The 22,942-nt window shown below is 45.2% G+C and overlaps 1 protein-coding gene across 1 annotated transcript; it reads right to left on the bottom strand.

Annotated features, from left to right (window-relative positions):
- Positions 1-13,450: 13,450 nt before the first annotated feature.
- On the bottom strand, positions 13,451-16,520 carry LOC100272457 (uncharacterized). Its single transcript, NM_001146931.1, is given in 3 exon segments — positions 13,451-14,349; positions 15,585-15,730; positions 16,202-16,520. Coding segments are annotated over 3 exon segments (1,017 nt in total). The 5' UTR covers positions 16,434-16,520; the 3' UTR covers positions 13,451-13,710.
- Between the last annotated feature and the right edge of the window lie 6,422 nt (positions 16,521-22,942).

The raw sequence follows: 22,942 nt of genomic DNA, 5'->3' as shown, positions 1-22,942 counted from the left end.
TAGTACGAGACAAATAATCTACGCTAAAAAGGACAAAACACTTAAAACCAAGCAGTAAGCATTATGGATATCACAGCAGGGCATCGACTGCATCCATTAACCAAATTGATATAATAACACTAAAACATCTATTTTTATTCCTACCTTTTTATTAACTCTTTAAACTATGTATCTTAATTACTTGATTTACTGATTTATCTAAATCGATCATCACAATATACGCATGCTAAATTAATAACATTTATTGAGACCAATAATTCTATTTACTCTATTTATAGACCTAGTTAACAGGAATACGGATCAACTTACCTTGACTAATTTGACGTGATAGTCGCAAGCACGACGATGGTTTCCGGTTGACGTCTTTGATCACACATGTCTGGCGAGTGATGTACACAACTTCACTTCTCGATCAGATACCCATGGGATTTATTTTGTCGAGCTGGTGACGCGTGGCCAACACCAGAGTGTTTTCACGGCTTGGGGACTTGGCGTAGACGAGGATGACGCTCGACGACTTGTTCGCGCACTTGGTGAACACCACACTGTGGGCTTCGTCTTCACCTGATTCTTGGGATTTCTTGATGACTCGCGGAAGGACGACAAGATTATGTCTGGAGCGAGCTGGTGAGGTGGGGCTGAGCAGGGGATGATGGGTTCGATGACTCGATGGCAAACGCGAGCACGCGCGAAACCCGATGGATGAGGAGCGAACACACGGATGGGTCGAACTAGGACTAGAGGACGATGAACGCCATGGCGGGGTGGAGACCGGGTTTAACAACGGTGTTGCACCATGGCGTATAAGAAATCGATGACCGGCCAAGATGCGATTGGCGAGATTCGAGTATGGCGTGACAGATTTGGGATGTCGCGATGGATAGCTAGCACAATAGAGAACGACGGCTGAGCAGATCTTGACGACCGACGTCACGACATCTATAATGAACGCGAGGGCGAGGCGACTGAACGACGACGACAAGACAAAGGAAACGGGGCACGCCGTGGACGAACAGGGAGCTGAGGCGAGCTGCGCGCAGGGAGACTCGCACGCACAGGGAAGAACGGCTGGGTGCCGAGCCAGGGCACGCACGCGGCACCAGGGAGCAGTGGATGACGCGCGCAGATGGAGTTCCGAGCGTAGAGGCAGAGGGACGCACGCGCAGGACTGAATCCGAGCGCAGGGGCGAGCACCGGCCATGGAGAAAGAAGCTACGCGTGGCACCGGGGCGAGCAGATGAAGCACGGCGTGGCTGGAAGCAGCAAGGGCAGAGGAGCAGGCCGACAGGGGCCGAGTAGAGGGGAGCTCCGGCCAGGGGCGCGCAGCCTGCGAGGGAAAAGCAAGGGTGCGGCAAGGGAGCTCTGTGATGCATAGGGAGCTGGAGAACGAACAGAGATGTGCCATGGCTGGAGCACGGCAGGAAGGAGACTTCGGCTGGGAGCTTGGCGCGCGGCGAAACAGACAGCAGAGGGAGCTCGCGGCCATGGAGGAATAGGGGCGCGACGGCGAGCAGAGCCGCGCGGTGGAGAAGAAAATTTCGAGCGCGCGCAGGACGAGCAGAGGGAGCTTCGCCCGACGAACAGAGGGAGCTGGGGAGGGTCGCGAGACGGAGCGAGCTAGGGCACACCAGAGGAGATCGACTAGAGCATAGGTGCAGGAACGGATCCATAGCGAGGTTGGCCGAGCCGGAGTACAGGGCACCGCGGCCACCATCGGAGAAGGAGAGCCGTTGGGGCGCTGGAGGATGAAGCGGCTGGGCACCAGGAAGATAGACGAGCGCGCGTGCTTGACAGAGGTGAGCAGAGGATGAAGCTAGCGACGGAGAGAAGATAAGGAACGAAGTCAGGGCGGTGGAAACAAATCTGAAGACGGCGGCCTGTGAAGGATATTTTCAGTTTTCTTTTCCTTTTTTTAATTATTATATAATCTTTCTCCAATATGTTTTTAGAGCAAAATTTATTCACAGTCTTGATCTTTGGATTATGGCGCAACTTAATTAAAATTTAAATTACAAAAGATTCGAATGATTAAAAGTTGTCGTAATTTGAATTCAAATTTTAATCAAACTCACACTGGTCTGAATTCGACTTACATTTTTAAATTCAATTTGAATCGAATACACGTCGATCTAGACTAGTGGGGTCCGAATTATAAATACAAGTGCTTCCAAAATTCGTCTTCTGTAATTTGCTCTGTGGGATTCGACTAAAATTAGCCAAAACCAAAGCCACTATCGTATACGCGATTTTATTGCCATAACAGCGTGCTGAAGAACGAATGGAATCATAACCTCGCGCATGATTTCGCGCGATTCGAATTATTTTACCCCGAACATTTTAGTCGTTGAGTTCAAATTAATTTGTTTGAGATAAAAATCGTCCAAGTGGTTCGAGCTTCCGAATTCGTATTCGTGCGAGCGGCGAATTTTAAATACTCACCGGACGCACCGATCTTCGGAACACAACGTTCTAAATATCACGAAAATTTAGGAAGAGCCCGGATAGATAAAAATGAAAACGATGTCGCACTCGCGACAGACGGATAGATGCAATATTAAAATCGCGATAAATGAAGATAATTAAAATTTAACATCCGTTTTATCCACTGATATTACGTGCTTAAATTCATACTCGTTGTCAAGCGGAATATAAACACCTGGGGTGTTACAAAAAATATCATCATTGGTGATCCTCGCACGTCGAACATATCGCAAGGAGGGATTGCTCGGAATGCTTCGGACAAGAAGACTAACAAGTCTGGAGGCACTGGGTGCAGGCTCAATTGAGTAGCCGAGCATGGCTCCCTGAATCGAGCATCACGGACTGTCCGGCACCTGCACGCGGACGATCCAATGCTCATGCACACAGTCCGGCTGACTCAGCCGGACAGTCTGCCATGGCCACAGGTGTCAGCCTCCACATAAAGCAAAAAGGAAATGTACAGCAAAGCACATATAACACATATGGTCGGCTAGTCAAAGCTGACCCTACTTTTGATCAATTGTTGTAATACCCAAAAATGTAAACAATGAAGGTGGAGTTGAATTACTTATATGGTTGCCTCTATTTAATATCACATGTGAACAACTTTATGTAAGTGAGTAATTAGCCAAAAACATATAAATAAAATGTGCATCATGCTGGGATTTATTTGTGTGTGAATTTACCAAGAATAGTGGTCATCTCAAAGGGAATACATTGATGATAAATAAGAGAATTAAGACTTAATTTACAAATTGGAATTATAAATCACATGAAAAAATGGAGAGAGAAATATTAATCGACACAAGATAAATTTTATAAATAAATAAATTCATCTCTTAATGGCATGATCAAATTATACATCCAAATTTGAATACAAATTCCACAAGGATTTGAATTTGAAAATTTGAATCCGAAAGAAAAAAGGGTAAGGCAAAACAGAAAAAATAAAAAGAATAAAGAAAAAAATGGTGTGTGGGCTCAGTTTCCCAGTCTCGGCCCAACTCGCCCTGGTCCGCGCGGCCCAATTAGCCCCCCCCCCACATGACAATCTGACATGCAGGCCCCCTTGCCCGTCTGTGTAGCTCAGTTGCACGACGCTTCTGTCCCGTGGACCCAGGGTGACCGAATCAACGCGCCGCGCCACGCCCTCACTGCGTTTGGGCCCCCTGCCAGAACACCACCCTCACCTCCGCAACAACCATGGCCGCGATGTCCGCCACCACGCGAGATTTGTGGATCAGCTGGCCGCTAACCGCCCAACCTCACTCGGCCATAAAACTTTGGTGCCCTGAACCTTATGCGCCTCTCGCGACCATGCCAAACCCTCGCCACCGCGTATAGAGCTTAGGGAGAGAAAAGCAAGGGGTGGCGGAAGTGGGGAGACACGGGATTTCCGTTCCCGTAGCCGTCCAGTGCCGGAGATCGAGTCAGGAACCTTCGTCGGGTTGCTGCGAGGGAGTCTGAAGCACTTGCTGGCCGAATCGACGGGCAGAGCAACCTCAATTGCTCATCGAAGTTTCGCTTGGGTGCCGCGCCGCCTTGTGCCGTGAACAGAGACCTTGTCGCTGTTGAACTGAGGTAAATTCACCCCCAGTTCATTTGCCATGTTCTCGTAGGGTGTATGCGTTAGTTAATTTAGGCTCCGGGGCGTTGGTGCGTCTGTGGGTGCTCGCCGGAGAAATCTCCGTCATGGGGGATTTGCCGCCGTCGCGGTATTACGACTTAGAGGTAGACGACTGCGTGTGAACCATTAGATGCTAAATGGACAACTTAGATTAGGCGTCGTGTATCCCTTCGACTGGACAGATCTGCGCCGCTGAATCCCACTCGAACGTCTCGGTGACGTCGTGGGGTGTTTTGAATCTGTGTCGTCGATCGGCGATCTAATGGCTGCCATAGCGTATCGTTTCGCGCTCGGGTAGATTAAATCTGGAGCGTCTGAAATTGATCGGACGGCTGAGATCACATAGTACCCCTTCGCGTGGCCGACTTGCATAAGAGCCCCCGTAGTTTTAATGAATAAACCCGTCGTCTGTGGTGACTGTGTACTGAGTCTTGTGATTTTTGCGGTGAAGCCCCTGCTGTTCTCTGGATTTATGCACCCAGTCCAGAAACAAGAGACATTAGAGAATAAGTTATAGGAATTGATTTTTATTACAAAAACAATTCTATAAACTTGTAAAATTCATATAAAATTCATTTTAATTCCTTTTTAGTCCATTACAGTTCCTATAATTTTGTAATAATATTGTTCATCACATAGTGTCTCTATTTTGATATGAAAATTGTATCAAAATTGATCTCTTAATTAATCTTGTACCAAATACATAAAACCTTCGGAAAATCATATCTCGCAATCTGTAACTCTGAATTTAGTGATTCTTTTTCCTACGACCTCGTTTTTATGCGTAGATTATTATTATGTATTTTGTATACATGTTTGGTGTGATGTTAATTTCTCCCTTGTACCATGCTTGTTTGTATTGTGGCGTAGAAGAGCCAGTGGCAGAGGATTCCGGTGTTCAGCAGGTAGAAGTTGCTGAGCAGGAGCTCATTGAAGGCAAGTTGTGGTCAAGGAAGAGCCAGTGGCCGAGAATTCTGGTGTTCAGCAGGTAGAAGTTGCTAAGCAAGAGCTCATTGAAGGCAAGTTGTGCCCTTGACCACTTTTATTACCCAATAATGTTCTTTATTATCACTTATCCATACATAGGCTTAATTTTGATGGGACCAATAGGTCACCCTAGTTTGGTTATCTTGTTACCTTGTTTACCCCTGAATTATTTGGGTAGTTTTGCTATTGCTCTATATGGATTTGGGTTTAATATTACATTATGTTCATGTTCCAATTATAATGTTATTTTATTTATTGTTCATGTTAAGATCATTATTTTTAATTGGAACATTAAGCTTAACTTGAGAAACATGTGCCACCACAAGGGTGGAATGGGACGCCCTTGGCTGACTAACTAGGAAAGCTAGTGGAGGACTACCTTACCCGATAGGGGCAAGGGCAGTAGGGGAGTAGGCGTGTAGGGAGGTTCCCGAGTTAATTTTGCTACGATGGCGGTCAGACGGGGGATTCCTGCATTGCTCTTCCTAGAAACTGTAGCGGATTTTCTAAAGCTAGTGGAACTTTGTAAAGGCCTCGTAGTATTACCCTGTCTCGCTTCCTTGGTAGAGGTGTATGGAATTCATAACCCCTTGGCAGATGGGTAACATAACTTGTGGGTACAGGGTACAACCTCTGCAGAGTGTAAAACTGGTATACTAGCCGTGCTCGTGGTCATGAGCAGCTCAGAACTCTCGCATGATTAAATTATGGAACTAAATTCAATTTGTCATTTGTATTGCATGGGATTTATTATTAATTTTGTTCTATTATTAATATGGTTTGGTAATTACTTACATCTAGTAATTGCTAATAAAATTTGACCAACTTATTAAAAGCAATGCTCAGCTTTAACCCCTATTGTTGATCAGCCTTACACATCACATGAACTCCCACCTTTGATGAGTTCATGCACAGCATTCCCCACGACTTGCTGAGCTATGATCTTTTGTGAGCTCACACTTGCGATATATAAACCTCCCATAGGAGAAGAACAGGTCGTCCAGGAGGAGCCGTACAACGAGGAGTATGATTTGATCTAGGTGGCGTCTCTCAATCAACTTTATGGTGCCTTGGATGGACCCTTAGTTCGTTTTATATTTATCATTTATTTTTTGTAAGACTTCCGCTATGTAATAATCACTTTCATGATATTGTGACATTTATCTCTATACACTCTGTTATTATATGTGGTGTTCTTCCTTGGCGCACATATGAGACGCACCCGGCTTTATCCCTTAAATCCGGGTGTGACAATTGCTCTCCAAGTAAGTTAGCAAGAAGGTCGTTCTACGTGATCGGCCAACAAAGAAACCACGATCACCCGCTAAAACAAAACGGCCAAATAAAACGGCCCGAAAGGCGACGCAACAAGCATCGCCTACTCATCTAGTGATGTCAGGATACTTTCCACCTGCCTACTCATCGTTGGTATATTGTCTTATTCAAATGTGGAATGGTACGATGATGAACATGTGGTACATACATAGTCCATTTTCCTTTTTAGGCTAGAGGGCACCTCCATTCTATACCTTTTGATACTTTGATAAGATGGTCATGGCCGAGAAAGATGCAATCTAAAACGACCTTTATGCATTAGACCTCTATTGAATGATCACCCTATTGGATTGAAAAGTCGGTGACTTGCATCAGACTTAGTGCATATGCTTTTGGTTCGTCAACCTTCACCAAAAGACATGGGGCATATGTTGAACATCAAAATTGTCCTGGCGGACAGTTTGGCCCTAAGGCTGGACGGTTAGGGGATCAGACTATTCACCGTAGCGACGCGGACAGTACGCGCGTGCGCAGAATCAATTAGGGTTCTAGATTTCTTGCGGGATTTGTTAGCTAAACCTATGGGATTAACTCGAGAACCTACTTGCAATGGGTCCAAACCTCCACCCTTTATATAGATGAAGGAGGTAAGACCGATTGAACCCCCACAATCAATCCAATCAACTCTACTTATTGTTTTTACATTATGCATTAGGAGTAGCTCTAGTTTAGCCCTAGTTTAGCCTCCCTCTACCTCGAATCTTCATCTCTCTTCGGCTTTACGTCGACTAGAGGCATCTTGGGTGGTCTACCGACGCCAAGACACACCTAGGATCTCTCCTCTCCAATGGGGTCCCTCGTGGGAGGCAAGATCTATGTCAGTTGAGAAGAATACGACCCTCTGTGCCATCGCGGACCATCCGAGCCCCAAGCGCGGACCGCCCAGATGTACAGAGGAGGAGCTGCTCCTACGCCCAGGTCACGGACCATCCGACCTGTGCCATGGACCGTTCGCGCCTCCACAGAGAGCACCACCAGGTGGTTCATTCCAGTGTTTGGTGCCTAGATCGGTGCCAACACTTTGATGCTAAAATAAAGGTCCCAACACAGACATTTCTTTCTACGAGAAAATAGCGATCAAGCATGCATGAAGCGTTTTTTCACTTCGTTTTCCATTTTTCCGTCTCACTTTCTTCTACTTCTCAAAGTACACACTCACGTCCATCTTATCGCGTATACAATCCAGATATCTATACTACTCTATTAAGAGTGTAAAGTCAGCGCCCACAGCCCTACCCCCGCTCGCGCGCCGTCGCCCTGTGTCCATGTTGCACGTGCTCCCACGGATGTTGTGGCACCCATCGTGTCCCCGCCTCTCTCCCATGGATGTCACCCAGCACCGGACAACCTCATCCGTCCAAGTACGGCCCCAGCGTGCCCTTCCATCTTTGCCCTTGAGCAGCTTGCCCCCTTCCATCTTTATCCACTCGTGGTGTCCCTTCCATCCTCGACTGGATTAGTGGAATCAAGGTTGGTTGTGACGACAACCCATCAATGGAAACCAACCTCGCACCCCACGTCGGGATCTACCTTCCTTCGTCGCCACCATGCCGATCCGCCTTCCAAAGGAGCTGCCCCTGAATCCTTGCCCCCTAATCAGTGATCTGTGTTCCCCTTCCATCCTCCCCCCACGCCACGCTCCTTCCATCTTGCCAGCACACAACGATTACTATTAAAGAGTGTGAAAGGGGCGCCATAGGCGACGTCATCACCCACCATGAGGACAATAGGAGGTGCGTATTCGGTTGTTCCTTTTTAGGTGTCATCTTCATTTTTTCCTACTGAGAACATCGCCTAAGCATATGTGTGGATGTGTTGGTTTTGTTGCTAGGTCACGACATCGCCTAAGCATTCCAACTCTTCCATAAGTTTAGATCTTGGCTTGTTTACCAACAAGGAGCTGAGTAACGTGTTGCTGCTAAACTGAAAACTGTTACTACTAAGCAACTTGCTAAACAACTATTCTTTGGACATGTATTTTTTGTGTTCAGAACATTCTGAATGGTTAAGAGATAGACCAGCCCAGAAAATATGTTCTTTACATTTTTCATCCACAACACACTACTAGCACTTCCGGTCCTTACATACAAAATGTTGTTTAATTTGTAGCTGGTCCTTTCGTGCTTTCCCTTGCACACAAACACAAAGTGAACTTTCTTCTGTTGGTATCTCACAATGAACATTTTAGAAGTGTTTGTAAAATTATATTCACTACTTTCTAAACTGCACATGTATCAAAAATGTGTATATGCAGCATAGATATTCACTGTTTTTTAAACTGCACATGGACTCTTAATATGTAAAATTATATTCACTGCTTAGTTCACAATAATACTGAAAATGTGTATATGGCACACACTATGTAATGTCTATTTGACAAAGCCGAATCCTGCGGTGGAGTATTGCATCAAGTTCAACCAGAAACAACATTCAAGAGAAAGCAGTAATGTTGTCGGTGTTACAATTCAGCTTGCAAAGAAGGATTCTATGATTCTTTGGTTGATATTATTCAATTCTTGCTTGAGTAAGAAAGGGCCATAAGCAAACACGCTCCCAACCTTACAAAGGCACGAGGGACCTAAGTCATGATTCATCCGAGGTCAACCTCGGACGGGAAACACAGTCACAACTCGCCCGAGGCCAATCTCGGGCGGGAGACGTAGTCACGACTCGCCCGAGGTCAACTCCGGAAAAACAACACATTTTCGACTCGCCCGAGGGCATCTCGGGCAACGCTCCAGAAGGTGCCCAACTCCGCCGACCAACTCCTCCGACTAACTCCGCAATGCTCCGGGCGGGAGATGCAGTCATGACTCGTCCGACGGGAGATGCAGTCATGACTCGTTCGACATGAGATGCAGTCATGACTCGTCCGAGGCCAACCCCAGACGGGAGATACAGTCACGACTCGCCCGAGACCAACCTCGGACGGGAGATCTAGTCACGACTCGTCCGAGACCAACCCCAGGCTAAAGACGCGGTCACGACTCGCCCGGGGCCAACAGTAGTAGAACATGGGGTTGTTTTACATATTGATAATGTTTGCCATACAGATTTTACATATTATAGTAATGTTTATCGTTCTGTATCTATGTTTCATACAATCTTTTTATTCCCGTCGCAACGCACGTGCACATATGTAGTATAACCTATAATCTTATACCGGTATGGAATAGAACAATTCATGTTTAACGACCATACATAGCATGGTTTCGATACATATTGAGTTCTGTGTAGTGCGCGAACACATTTGCTATTATATAAAATACTCGCTCTCTCCATCCCAAATTAAAATTGGTTTTACTTTTTTATTAGATTTGTACAATAATTAATGTATATGTTCTATATATGTCTAGGTTCATAATTATTCATATGAATATGGAGTTATGGACATAAAAAATCTAAAGTTAAAATAACTACTATTTTGGGACTAAGGGTCTGTTTGGTTGGGCTGTGGCTGTGAAAAAAGTTGTTGTGGGCTGTAAGCTGTGGAAAAAGCAGCTGTAGGCTGTAAGCTGTTAAAAAGCTAAAAACCGTTTGGTGGAAACCACTAAAAGTCGTTAAAAATTCTTCAATATATGTTTTCATAGTTCCATCCGAAAAACCACAAAAAGCAGATCCAGGGGTGCTTTCAGATTTGCATTACGAGAAAGTCGGCTTTTAGAAAAAACTGCTTTCTGGATCCAGCCCTTTGGTTGACTTTTGGCTTTTAGGGGGCAAAAGCCAAAGCCAAAAGTTAAACCAAACACACCCTAAGGAAGTACATTTTTGCTGTAATTATGCTTGTACCTAATATTTAAGAGAATGGTTTCTTTCATCTCATTTTTTTACTAAAAAATGCCCTCGTTCCATCTGTACCCGTGCCTATACCGAACAACTCGTGCCCAGTAATAATACGAAATCCAATTCTAAAATGTAGTTGTCGGTGTGACGCACGACACATTTTTCAGTTAGGAGTATTACTAGCTAAGAATAACATGGCTGTATCGGTGTGATGGGCTTCAGCCAAGTGGTGGGCTGGGTGTAGCTAGAGAGTGAGAGGTCGTATAGGGCTTGCTCATTTTGCTCTGAATCCGTATAGATTAGATAAGATTAATTGAGTTTTAATTCTAAATAAATAAAAAAACTTTATAATTTTTTTCCAATTCTATTCGATCTACATGTGATAGAAATAACCGAACAAGGTCGTAGCGAGTGTTGTGTTGTTTTAAGCGACATTTGTTTTTAGGTAATTGGCAACAAAGAACAAACCCTGTAACAATCTTCAAACTGCCTGCCATAGTTTCCGGGGAAATCAGCCTATTTGTTCTTCCTTTGTTCTTGTTTTTCCTTCATCCAAATTATATTTACGGGGCGTTTGGATCCCTTTATTTTTGATGAATTGAAATTCACTCAATAAAGTAGTCTATTTAGCTTAAAATTTGATATTTCATCACTTTTCAAAGTTCAGATATAAACTCATCTCAAATTCATAGGATGGAGTATAAGAAATAATTTTATGGATTAGTAGAATTTGTTTCTACTTTATAACTTACATGACGTTCTTCGATTCGCTCCTCTATAGTAAAAATGTAACACATAAATATCGTCAATATCTTGCAAATAATAGTATATATAAATATAATTTGCATAAAACTGAGTTATCTTAATTAATATATGTCTAAATTACTGTTATTAGAATGGAATTCAATTCCAATGATCCAAACATAGCGTTAGACACTTGTGCTCGTAATAGTTAGGTACCTAGGGTCTATTAAATCAGGGATTATTTTTCTCTCTCACCATCGTCTTTGTGCTGGCGCAAGCGAAGAAGCCGTCAAAGATTCAAGCTCTAATAACTGGAACACATGGCTGCCTCACTGGAGAACCTCGCCACACAATTCGAAGGGTTGTGAATGACGATAAAGGAGACTACGGACGAAACCAGAAATTATATTATGATTTAGTCTAAAAAATATAGTATGATTTTTTTATAATTATTTTGATAGGTTAGAGTTCCGAGAAGATAATAACTTTAATATTATAAAATTAAATATAAAATAATGATGAAAAAATTTAACATAAGTTATGATGTTCTCAATTATCTTAGAAAATATAAACTTAAAACTTAACTTGTACGTAATTAACATAAATTAAATTTTAAGTTATATTTTCTGACATAAGTATTTTTCGTTATTTTTAATATTTAGTTTTGTACTGTTAAAGTTATCTTATCTGATCCCTCATTTATCAAAATAATTATAAAAATCATAATATATTCTCCTAGGCTAAATTATGATATTAGCTACTAACTAATAAATTTTGACTAAAAACTCATTTTGTACATAAAAAAATAAAAAAAATGTTAAGAGTAAGCGAAACCAACTTAAATGGAGGGGTAAAATAAACTAAAAAATATTTTAGAGTGTTATGTGAAGGTTGTTTATAGATGAGGGGAGTATTTAAACTTTTTCATTTTTTACCCTTTTGGCAGAGCTTTACGATGAATTGGAGCTATAGCTAGGGGTGTAAACGGTTGGAAAAAAATCTCGTTCTGTTCTGTACTGATTTTTATATTTACCCCGCTTGAATTTATATTTTTGGACACATGTGAAAACGGTATGAAAAAAAGATATGAGAAAAATGAAAATGGAATGGAAACGGGTTAGGCCATATTGCGATTGTTTTCGTTTACCCCATATTAATACATGATTATACTGTACCGTATTCAAAAATGGTATATCCTGTTTTTGCATTGTTAGTTAGCCCAGTGTCTTGCCCATAAGGAGTATCCTGTATTTCTATATGCAAAATTGTATCCCATATCTATGTATATAATATTATAGTATGACAAGGACATGGGGGAAGGACCCAGAGCAGGGTGATTTTTAGCTTGAGTTGCTATGTTATGTGTGGTTCAATTTTGTGAAATACGAGTGTGCTTACGCAATTATGTGTGTCTACTTAATTAATTACATATTGATATTGACTTGTTATATGCTTTTATAGACCTGTTATCAATATATCATCGTGTGCTTGTGTTACTCATAATAATATATTATCATTATATAGTTGTTGTTCATGGATGAGATTATGTATGATATGGATGATGTTTTTTTTCTTTTTGATTTTCAACCATTACCAATGCATTTTCGTTCGGATTAGTTCATTCCGTGACTGATACCGTCTTCCGACAATTCTAATTCCTAATTTATTTTTGAATTAAAATGTAAAAATGAAAACAAGAAAGAGTTTATCTCAATGGATCCCGTTCTCCTAAATATAGCCGCCCAAAGAAAGCCTAGATTTTGCTTGTATAGTAACGTGAGAATAAGAGTGACAATTAGCTCTAAATTTTAATAATCGAATCGGATTAGGATCGAACAATATTTCTATTTATTTAAGATCTTACCATTTTCTGAAGAAGCATTTAAATCACGATCCATTACCACCCTACGTGATAATCATTCTATTCCAATTATGAACCAACGTGAACGTGAACCTTGTTCGCCGTCGCCGGCTGTCAGCCGCTCAGCGTTTGACGGAGTAGAAGAATGTGTCCAGAACCCTTGGGTTCGGCAGCCTTGACCAGTTTCACGTTCGATTCAACCAGGAGCAACTAGTAGTAACTTTCAAAAGTTTCAACGGGTGGGTGCCGCCAATCGGCAGTCGCAGTAGATTCATCATTCACTAATGCAGATTCCGTAATGCAAAACACCTATCCCGCTGTGCCACTGGCTGCCTTCTCACTCACGAGTTACGGTAGCGCCGTACCAGCTACAGCCAGCAGCAGCGAATGCAGGTTGCACAGTTCAATAGAGAGGACCCTACGACGGCCCTGTTTGGCACAGCTGCTGCTTGTTAAAAAAACAGCTTATCTGATAAGCTGGTGAAAAGTAGTTTCTGCTTGTTGGCTGCTTTTAGTGTATTTTGAGAAGCAGCTGAACTAATAAGGAGAAGCTAGCTGTTTGGCAGAACTTCTGATTAAATTTGTGAAGAAGCTGAAAATAAGCTGTGCCAAACAGGACCGACATGTGATTTCATCAGAAGCGCCATCTTCACGTTCGCCAATTGCTGAAATACATAGGCAGGCAGGCATTATATAGAGCCTGTTTCAGTACATTCGACGCACAGCAGTTGCTACACGAGGCTAGGGGCAACTAACAAGCGAGTCACCCTATTCCAATTATGTACAGACTCGACCACAACCTTACCCATAACAAATTATTACATCTCAAATGAGCAAACACCTACGGCCGGCCCTGCTTCTGTTCCTGGCTGAGCTCAGAGAGTACTACACTTTATCCTCCCATCAGCTGCTGTATCTCGGTCCAGAGGCGAGAAGGGTCGCCCATCAAGGCATCGCCGATCAGCTCCGTGCTGCAGGACGCGACGGCCCAGTACCCCGCCCGGATCTCGCCCAGCAGCTGCTCGTGGTCCCAGGCGGCGTGGCCGACGTAGAACCTCAGGTCCTGGGTCCTGATCGCGCCGCTGTTCATCAGGGCGGCGGCCTTCTCGAGGTCCGTCCGGAAGCCGTAGCAGATGCCTGGCACCACCTCCTCGAACCCCTTGAGGCGCGCGCTGTCCTCGGTCCTCACCAGGAACATGCTCATGTCGACGGGGCCTCCGAAGAAGAGGGGGGAGTCGCCGAAGGGCGTCGCCTGGTCTCGGAACATCGGGTTCACGTGCTTGATCTTTGTGTAGAGCGGACGGTTCATGATGACTCCGAACGGGCCGTCGAACGTGCCCCTTGTACCGAGCCTGAGGAGGAAGATGACGGTTCTTTCGAAGATGCTGTCGTCGTCTAGCGCTTCGGTAGCAACCAGAACGCATCCTGCCTCTGGCATCGTAATAGCATGAGCCCACTTTTGAGGGAGCTGTAATGGATCTCCTGAGGACGCCTTCGACTCTGATGGAGTACTTGGATCCACTAATAGCTCCTGATTCAGAGACAGAAGCAGATATGAAAAACCCCAAGGTATATGGCTGCGCTCACCAGTTGGTGACATTTGGCATGCTGCAAAGAATGGAAATTCACTACAACAATTTTCTTAAACAATAAAAAGTAACCTATAACAACATACAAATAAATGTAATGAGATGCAAAACAATGGCTGATACAGCATTGATATAATGATACAGCAGCAGTTTTTTCAAGAATGGGAAATCCACTGTTTATGTGTTCCTTCCCCCCACCCCACCACAGAGATTATTCGGAATGTTGCATTTTATTTCCATTCTATGATGCAGCATTAGGAATCCTAATTCTACGACACCCAGACAAAACTTCTTTCAAGAGAAGTTTGTGTTTTGCATTGGTGTTTCAAAGGCACCGCCTAGGCGTACCCAGCGAGCTCACCATGGGAAACAGTGGCACCTTGTCGCCTAGGCGTCCAGGCGGACCCAGCAATTGCCTAGATGTTAATCGCCTTGTAAACACTGTTTTGCATTAAGTGAACGAGCGAAAATTGGACACCCATTTATATCGCCAGTCTGAGACCTCAGACGGCACAAGGGCACCAGACTACCAGAGTTTAAGCTTACAAAAAATGCTAGCCGTGACCAACTACCATTTCCTACTACATGAAAAGTAAAAACCCTGTTCAAGCTTGAAGTTTATATCCCTGCATGATGTACCAATGGAAAGCATAATGATGTTGTGCACTTATAGCTTAAATGGAGTGTGCACCTAGTAGCAAAGTACTCCTGTCCACAAATGTTTGTCGCTATGGTATTTGTGTCGCGGTCAAACTTTCTTAAGTTTGGCTAGATTTATACAATACATTAACAACATTTTGTGTCTTCGAATAATTTTACTAAAAAATAAATTCAAATGTCTATCTAATGATACTAATTATGTACTATCAATACTAATGTTCTTATATAAATGTGGTCCAAGTTAAAAATAGTTGACTCCTCGAAAAACGAGAACGACCAACATTTGTGAACGGAGGCAGTAGTCATGAACTCAATTAGGAGATAAAAATACAGTTGGTGAAACTAACAATACTCAGAACAGCATGTTGTTACCAGTTTTTAGGCAGATAGCAAGGAGCAAAATGGCAAATGCCTCGATGAACAAAATAGGGTACATTTGCATCTCTTGACATCTAGTTCAACCATAGGGAAAATCTACCAGCCCTACAGATTGTAACTAAGGACAGACCAGGCTCACCTGTTCCCGACGCACAAGGTTTGCCCTGACATCTCGCCAGTAGTTGCTGCTAGAAACATTAATCGGCTTGCTTGTTTTTGGTTCGTCATGCGATTGGTTCAACCCAGCAGAGGTATCCCCTGTTGGGGTAGATGCATCATCATGCCCTGCATGAACAGAAACCATCAATTGAGAAGAACCAAGGCCAGGTCCAGGTCCTAGATTCGTAGTTGATGATCTTGTAGCGTGGAAGGGCATACCAAAGCACTTCTAATGTGGCCATCATGCTGGATTGATCACAAACATAAGCCTAATGTAGATTCTATACCAAAATTAACAAAACGCGGAGTAGTAGAACTGCAAGTTTGTAACTGAAAAAACACAATATATCACAATCAAAGAAGTGCTATCAACTAGGTGCGGAGCAAGATCGACATCTGAGTATCTGAGTCACCAGTCTCACGAAAAGCGCGGCGCCCCAAATCCAAATCGCATCCCATCAACAGGTAAGAATCGGATCAACGGAAAGGATGCGACCTGGAATACTGCACATGCGATGCGAATCGCCCAAACATTCACCTTGCCAAGCCTAAGCCCAGCGATTCGAAGGCATCACATACACACGAGAAGGGCCTCACCGGCAGACGACGCCTTGCTATCGGCTTCCTCGCCGCTGGCCTCGCCACCGACGGAGCCGTCCTTCCTCGTGCCCCCCGACGCGCGCACCGCCACCAGGGGCGCCCACACGGGGCTGCGCCTCCAGAACCTCCGCCCAGCCGATGCCGTCGACGGCGACGCAAGGGAGGGCGGCGCTGGGTGCCGCGGCGTGAGGCAGGGTCCGCCGGCCTTGGCGTTGTTGAGGGCCCACATGTCGGTGAGCGAGGCCTCGGTCGCTCCGGGGACCGGGGGGCGGGTCGCCGGCCGGGTCGGAGTGGAAATGGAAGCGCACGAGGCGAGTCCGCAAGTGATGGATGAATGTATGGCTGGGTCGTCGCGAGTTGCGATGAAGGCGGATTCGGTGAGTGTGGAAAGCGCCTTTATTGTCCTCAAAAAAAAATCTCCAGCCAAAATTAGGGTAGGTTTGGAACAGTTTATCCGTTAAAAACTAGAACTAGATCTATAGTTTATTATGGAGCAGCTTTATTAATGAATCTGAGGTCTACTGTGCAAATGTAGTAGCTCCTCGCCTCCTCCGTATCCATGTAGAAGCAATTTAGGCCTCTTTTGGTTCCCGGTGATTTAGGATGTATTTAGTTTAAGGTCAAAATAGTATGAGACGAGGACGACACCGTCTTGAATTTTTTAGATCACGTCGCTACCAAAAATTACTTTGATGTTTATATCGTCCCTACGTGACTCTCAATCAAACACTATAAAAACTGTGACGGCTCCCTCCCATCCCTTTTTGTATAATTGTATATCTAACCAAACACATCTTAAGTGTCACTTGGTACCATTCGTCATTGGCTGTCAGGTTAGGTGCCCTAACCCTTCTCATACAAGTTTAGGAGAGATTGAGAGTATCTTGAGAGAGAGGTGATGTGAGAGAAGAGGGGTAGTTTAGGAACTTCAACCTCAATTCCTTCTCCTTCATTTCATAAAAATATTATTTTGGTACTCAAACAAAGTTATAGCCTAGGGCAAAATGACAGCTTCAACTCTAAAGATCGGGGTCAAATGAGCAAAATTTAAAAAAGAGGTCAAATGGGTATTGAGGAGCAAAGCAGGGTCAGACTCTAAAAATTGGAGTCAAGTGAGCAAAATTTTAAAAAGAGGTCAAATGGTATTTAGGAATAAAGTAGGGTTAAGGGAGACTCAAAATATAATACATTCCAATAATATTCAAATTGCTCTGTAGCAGACTCAAAATATGCCCCTAATTTTAATTGTAGATCATTTTTTGAATAATATGTTTGAGTAAGTAGTGTCTTTTTTATGATTTTTTGTTTCACAAGGTCTAACTCATTTTGATACTGTGGCAAAAGAACCATAACGGAAATATCATGTTTGAACTAGTCGGTTGCCTGTGCATTGCGACGGCTCACAACAATACCCACGTAAACTATTCACCAAAAAGATCTCAAGACTTTTTATTGATTGTCTCCGCTCTCCGCATAATATTTTTTTATTTGACTAACTGATGTTGTTGTTTACTCCATCCAATATGTCTTGGTACAACACGGCCAATGAAGAGAGCGATTAGAAGATAGTTCACAACGCTGATTGAACGAACAGAGATTATAGGATTACATAATTCCACCATACAGAGATCAAATAAGAGGAAGTTTGTGAGGTCAAGCTTCTAAAATAAGTCACATGAACTCAAACTTATAAAAAAGATAGATCAAAATATGGAGTGGTTGCTAAAGTGAGGCATCAATAAAAACTGGATGCGCTCTATACAAATTATGGTACTTCGTAGCAATTACTAACGTTTAAAACCAACAAATAACCTTTTATTTTACTGTTAGCATGATAAATAATTGCTGTTCCATCCAATTCAGCAACCTCAAACACCATGGAGTCCATTGCGCCAATGTGGTCTCAGAAACGATATAATGCATGCAAGAGTCAAAAACACAAGGGACAAGCACCCTATGGTAGTGCTCGCATGGATCTCTAAATTCTAACACATATTTTGCAGGATCCATGAGCCATCATCAGAAGAACAGAAACCATGTGCAGACAATAAATAAAGTATTAACACACCCAAATTATATTCAGTCCTTAGCACAACAAAAAACTAACACCTAAAACAACAGAGGAACAACACAATAATTTTTGCAATGACACAAGGATGGGTGACAGGTACATAGAAGTGGTAGAAGCATACCGAGTCGACACTGTGGTAAGGAAAAGGCCATGTAGATAAGCAATGCCGAGCCATCGAACCGCCCTTGAAAGTATCCTAGAGGGGGGTGAATAGGCTAATCTGGAAAATTTCACCACAAACTTTGAAATATTGTTAAATCTACAGTTCAACTGGTGCAGGCCAGTTTAACTGCTACACGGGCAAGTTGAACTACTTTGAACTAGTTCAACTGTTAGGGTAACTCTAGACTATGAACTAAGCGAAAAAATATATTGTGAATCCCTTGTAGAGGAAAAATGCAACTAATATGCAAAGTGTGGATGGTGAAGATATGAGAGCTATTTCACCACAAGGTCCACAAGGCGAGAAAACATATATGTCTATCTTGCCAAATAAGATCTCAATCACAGAGCAAGCAAGAACACAAGACATAAGATTTATCCCGAGGTTCAGCCACACCACAAAGGTGTCCTACTCCTCATTGAGGAGCCCACAAAGGGTCGGGCCTTTTCCAACCCTAATCCTCCAAAACCCGACCACCAAGGCCATGGGATTCCTTATCTCAAACGTTGCTCACAAGAGCGGGGATTACAAACTTCTTGGGGTCATCCACAAATTTGGAGACTCCCAAGTAACCTCAAACCGCCTTGAAACCTAGGGTTTCAAGAGCACCAAAAACGCACAAGAGGTGTTTGCAACAAGCTCAAGAACTTAGAATGAGATGGGAGAGGAAAACCAAATTCGTGAGCACAAGCACAAACCTTACACCAAAGGGCTCCTTCAAACGAGTTGAGTCTAGAGCAAGTTTTGAGTGTGAGAGAGGGAGAGAGGTGTGCCTTTGTCTCAAGTTAGGTGAGCAATAAATGTGGGTGTGACCAGTAGCTTTAAAGAGAGGGGTGTGGGGTCTTATTTATAGTCATGGCTCAAAAACTAGCCGTTTGGCCAAAAAATCCGACCCAAACCGGTTGAACCGCCCCTGGCAGGTATGACAGACTGACTGGCGGACTGAATGGCAGACTGACGCGCAGTCTGGTCAAGTTGACCTAGACCGGTTGAACCGCCTTGGGGGAGCGGTTGAACCGCCCCTGACATTTCTGTCGACCTGTCTGCCAGTCTGCCTCTTAGTTGTGACCACATTCTTTGGTTGATGTGGAACCCCATGTTTCTTTCTTGCCTGACATGCGCCACATATCCTATCTTTTTCAAACATAACATTTGTTAGTCCAATGATGTGATTATCCTTTTGAAGTTTGGCCAAGTTCCTCATACCAACATGAGCTAGCCGGTGATGCCAAAGCCAACCCTTTTTGGATTTTGCCACTAAACAAGTCTCAGGTGTCATCTTACTTGTTGTGAAATCAACAAGATAGAGTTTGCCCTTCAAGCGATCCATAAAAGCAATAGAGGAATCCTCCCTTCTAAGGTTTTTCGCATCAACATTAGTAAACAGGCAATCATATCCATTCCACAAAGTTGTGAAACGAACAGCAAGTTATAGCTTAATGAAACAACTAACAAAACATTTGAGAGTGACTGGTGGTCAGAGATGGAGATGTTACCAATACCAATCACTTCACTCTTGCCACTATCTCCAAACACAATTTCTTGTGCTTCTTGAGTTAGTTGGAAGGAGTGAAACATGTCTTTCTCCCCGGTCATGTGATTTGTGCATCCATTGTCAAGCACCTAGCTTAACCCACCGGAGGAGTAGACCCGCAAAACAAGTTTATGCTATGCTTTTAGGTACCCAAATTGAATTGGGTCTTGCAGTGTTAGTTATTGCCTTGGGTACCCACACACTCCTTTTCATAATATTTCTCTTAGTGTAGGCACCCACATATTTCACAACTAATTTTCCTGAATCCCATGTTAACATATAATCGCAAAGGTAGGAGTGAGAGATAGGAACTTTAGACTTCTCTCCATTTGTGGAGACAACATTCTTCATCTTACCCTTCGTATTACTCAAGTTCACCTCTACTTGAGTTGTGTCTGGTACCGTAATTAGGGGTACCCCCAACACTCCTAAACACGGCTGGAAAAGTCTTTAGAACAAACTGTAAAGACTGATAAGCACGGTTCAAGTCAAGGCCTCGTCTGCCAAGGGACGCGATCTCGCCACACCCGAGCCCAGCCTCGGGCGGGAACAGTAGTCTCAGGCGGATTCACGCCTCGCCCAAGGGCCTCCACAGGCAGTGGGTGCACCCTCGGCTCGCCCGAAGCCAAGCTCGGGCAAACTTTGTCGTGCAGCGACCTCGACCAAATCGCCTTACCAACCGACCGTATCGCATGCGCATTTAATGCGGGGATCACCTGACACCTTATCCTGACACGCACGCCTCAGTCGGCAAGGTTGAAGTGACCGCAGTCACTTCGCCCCTTTACTGATTGTTCTGACAGGGAAATAACACTATTCACCCCGTTTCGATTACTGTGCCAACCACCAGGGAAAGACTAACAACAGTCATGGCCTTTCCCAAGTTCGGCCTCGGGCGCAACAGGGAGCTCCGCCTCGCCCGACCCCAGGCCTCGACCTCAGCTTCGGCCTCGGGAGAAGGTCTCCGCCTCGCCCGACCTCGACCTTGGCCTCAGCCTCAGCCTCGGGAGAAGGACTCCTCCTCGCCCGACCTCGGCCTCGGGAGAAGGACTCCGTGCCTCGGACCGACTATGCTACAGGGGATACATCATTACCCTACCTCTAGCTAGCCACCTCAGGCTATGAAGGAACAAGACCGGAGTCACATCTAGATTACTCCGGCCACAGGTAATGATGGTTCCCCACGTGCGTTCGTGACGTCGATGGTTCTCAGCTCCCTACTGAAGCAAGGTAACGTCAGCAGGATCCATGCCGCACCGCCAGCTGCGCTTCATACAGGGCTCAAGCACCTCTTCGCCGGACACGTTAGCACATTTGCTACACCCCCATTGTACAACTGGACCATCTCCTTGTATCTATAAAAGGGGATGTCTAGGGCCTTCCTAAAGAGAAAAAGGGAGAAGAGGGAGAAGGAAAAAAAACATGAGCAGCAAGAGCAACGGAGACGGACTCACCAAGACAACGAGCTCCACTCCGCAACGCTAGACTCCCTAGGAGGCCTAGGGCCTGTTCCCTCTCTCGCTCAACTTGTAACCCCTACTGCAAGCACCCCCGGTGCAAGATAATACAAGCCTCATTCCCCTTCTTGTGTTCCATCTTGCATCAACCCATCTGGACAGGGGCACGCGACACAAAATTCACTAGTCGGTCCGGTTGAGGGTCCCTGGGTCCGAAACACCGACAGTTGGCGCGCCAGGTAGGGGCTCGCTGCGTGTTAACGATACTTTCCCATTGAGTTCCAGATGGACAATCTTCAGCAGCCTCTTCAGCCCGGGACGGTGCTCCGCTTTGGGAGTCTCGAGTTCGTGTCCCGCGACGGCAGCTACGACATGGTACTGCTCCCTCCACAGCACGACAACAACAACGGTCGACGGCTCGCCCGGTGGAGGCGAACTCGGTGACGGCATCTCCTCGTGGCGGAAGAACACTCGGGTCAACCCCGCCACCCTCCTCGCCGGAGGAGATGGAGACGGGGCAAACATGGCCATGCGGGAGGCAGCACCTCGACGGCTGTCGGACCAGAGCGAGTCGACGACGCCGACACCCCTGTGGGGGACATGTCGGGTGTTATCCTCGCACCTAAGACAACGACGAGTGTCGCCTCCCAGCAGAACGCCAGCCCCAGGCGGACTGATGACGTCGGCACCCTTGCGAGGGACTTGTCGGGCATTAGTCTTGCACCGGAGATGACGACACATTCCACCTCCGATGCAACTTCACCGCTGTCTACCAACCAACAGGTACCTTCAGTTTTCCATCCCGTTCCCTTTAGATTCAGCTTCGACCCACCAAGCGACCCCGCTTCGGTGAGCGCTTTCGTGAGGGCATATCCTGACCTTCCGGGGTACCATATGTGGTCAACTTGGGACCGACTGACGGCCGTCTCAACCTTCAAACCCGCGGGTTCCAAGGAAGAGGATGACCCCGACGTCAGTTGGGATTTCTCTGGACTCCATGATCCCAGTGCCATGCGTGACTTCATGTCCGCATGTGACCACTGCCTCTCCGGCTGCTCTGATGATGGCCACAGCCTTGACAACGAGGGTTGCGACCCAACTCGCGAGTGCTACCACATCGATCAGGAAGATCACGACGGAGAAAACCACCTCGGAGTGCCAGGAAATGACGGTGCCCTTGCACCTGCATCTCACGATGAGATCCTGCGAGAGCTAGTTGTGGCCCAGGTCCCCACGGGGGACCAGGGCTCACGGCTCGAGCAACTCCGCGAGATGCAGGCTAAGCTCAACGAAGAAGCGGGGCGACTTGTGCAGCTCCAACAAAACCTCGAGCAAGAATGGGCAGGCCGAGCGCTCGCCGGAGGAGCACATCATCGGGCCTAGGACGTCCAGCGCCGCATTGTTGACGATGCCAGGGCAATGCCGCCCTCGGCCTTCAACGGGGCCGGCCAGAACCTAGCCGCAGCAACAATGTTGCTTCGAACGATGCCGGAGCCATCCACCACCGAAGGGC

The sequence above is a fragment of the Zea mays genome, chromosome 8 (genome assembly GCF_902167145.1).
Source record: "Zea mays cultivar B73 chromosome 8, Zm-B73-REFERENCE-NAM-5.0, whole genome shotgun sequence".
In the NCBI taxonomy this organism is placed as follows: domain Eukaryota; kingdom Viridiplantae; phylum Streptophyta; class Magnoliopsida; order Poales; family Poaceae; genus Zea; species Zea mays.
This window is presented reverse-complemented; position numbering and strand designations above follow the sequence as displayed.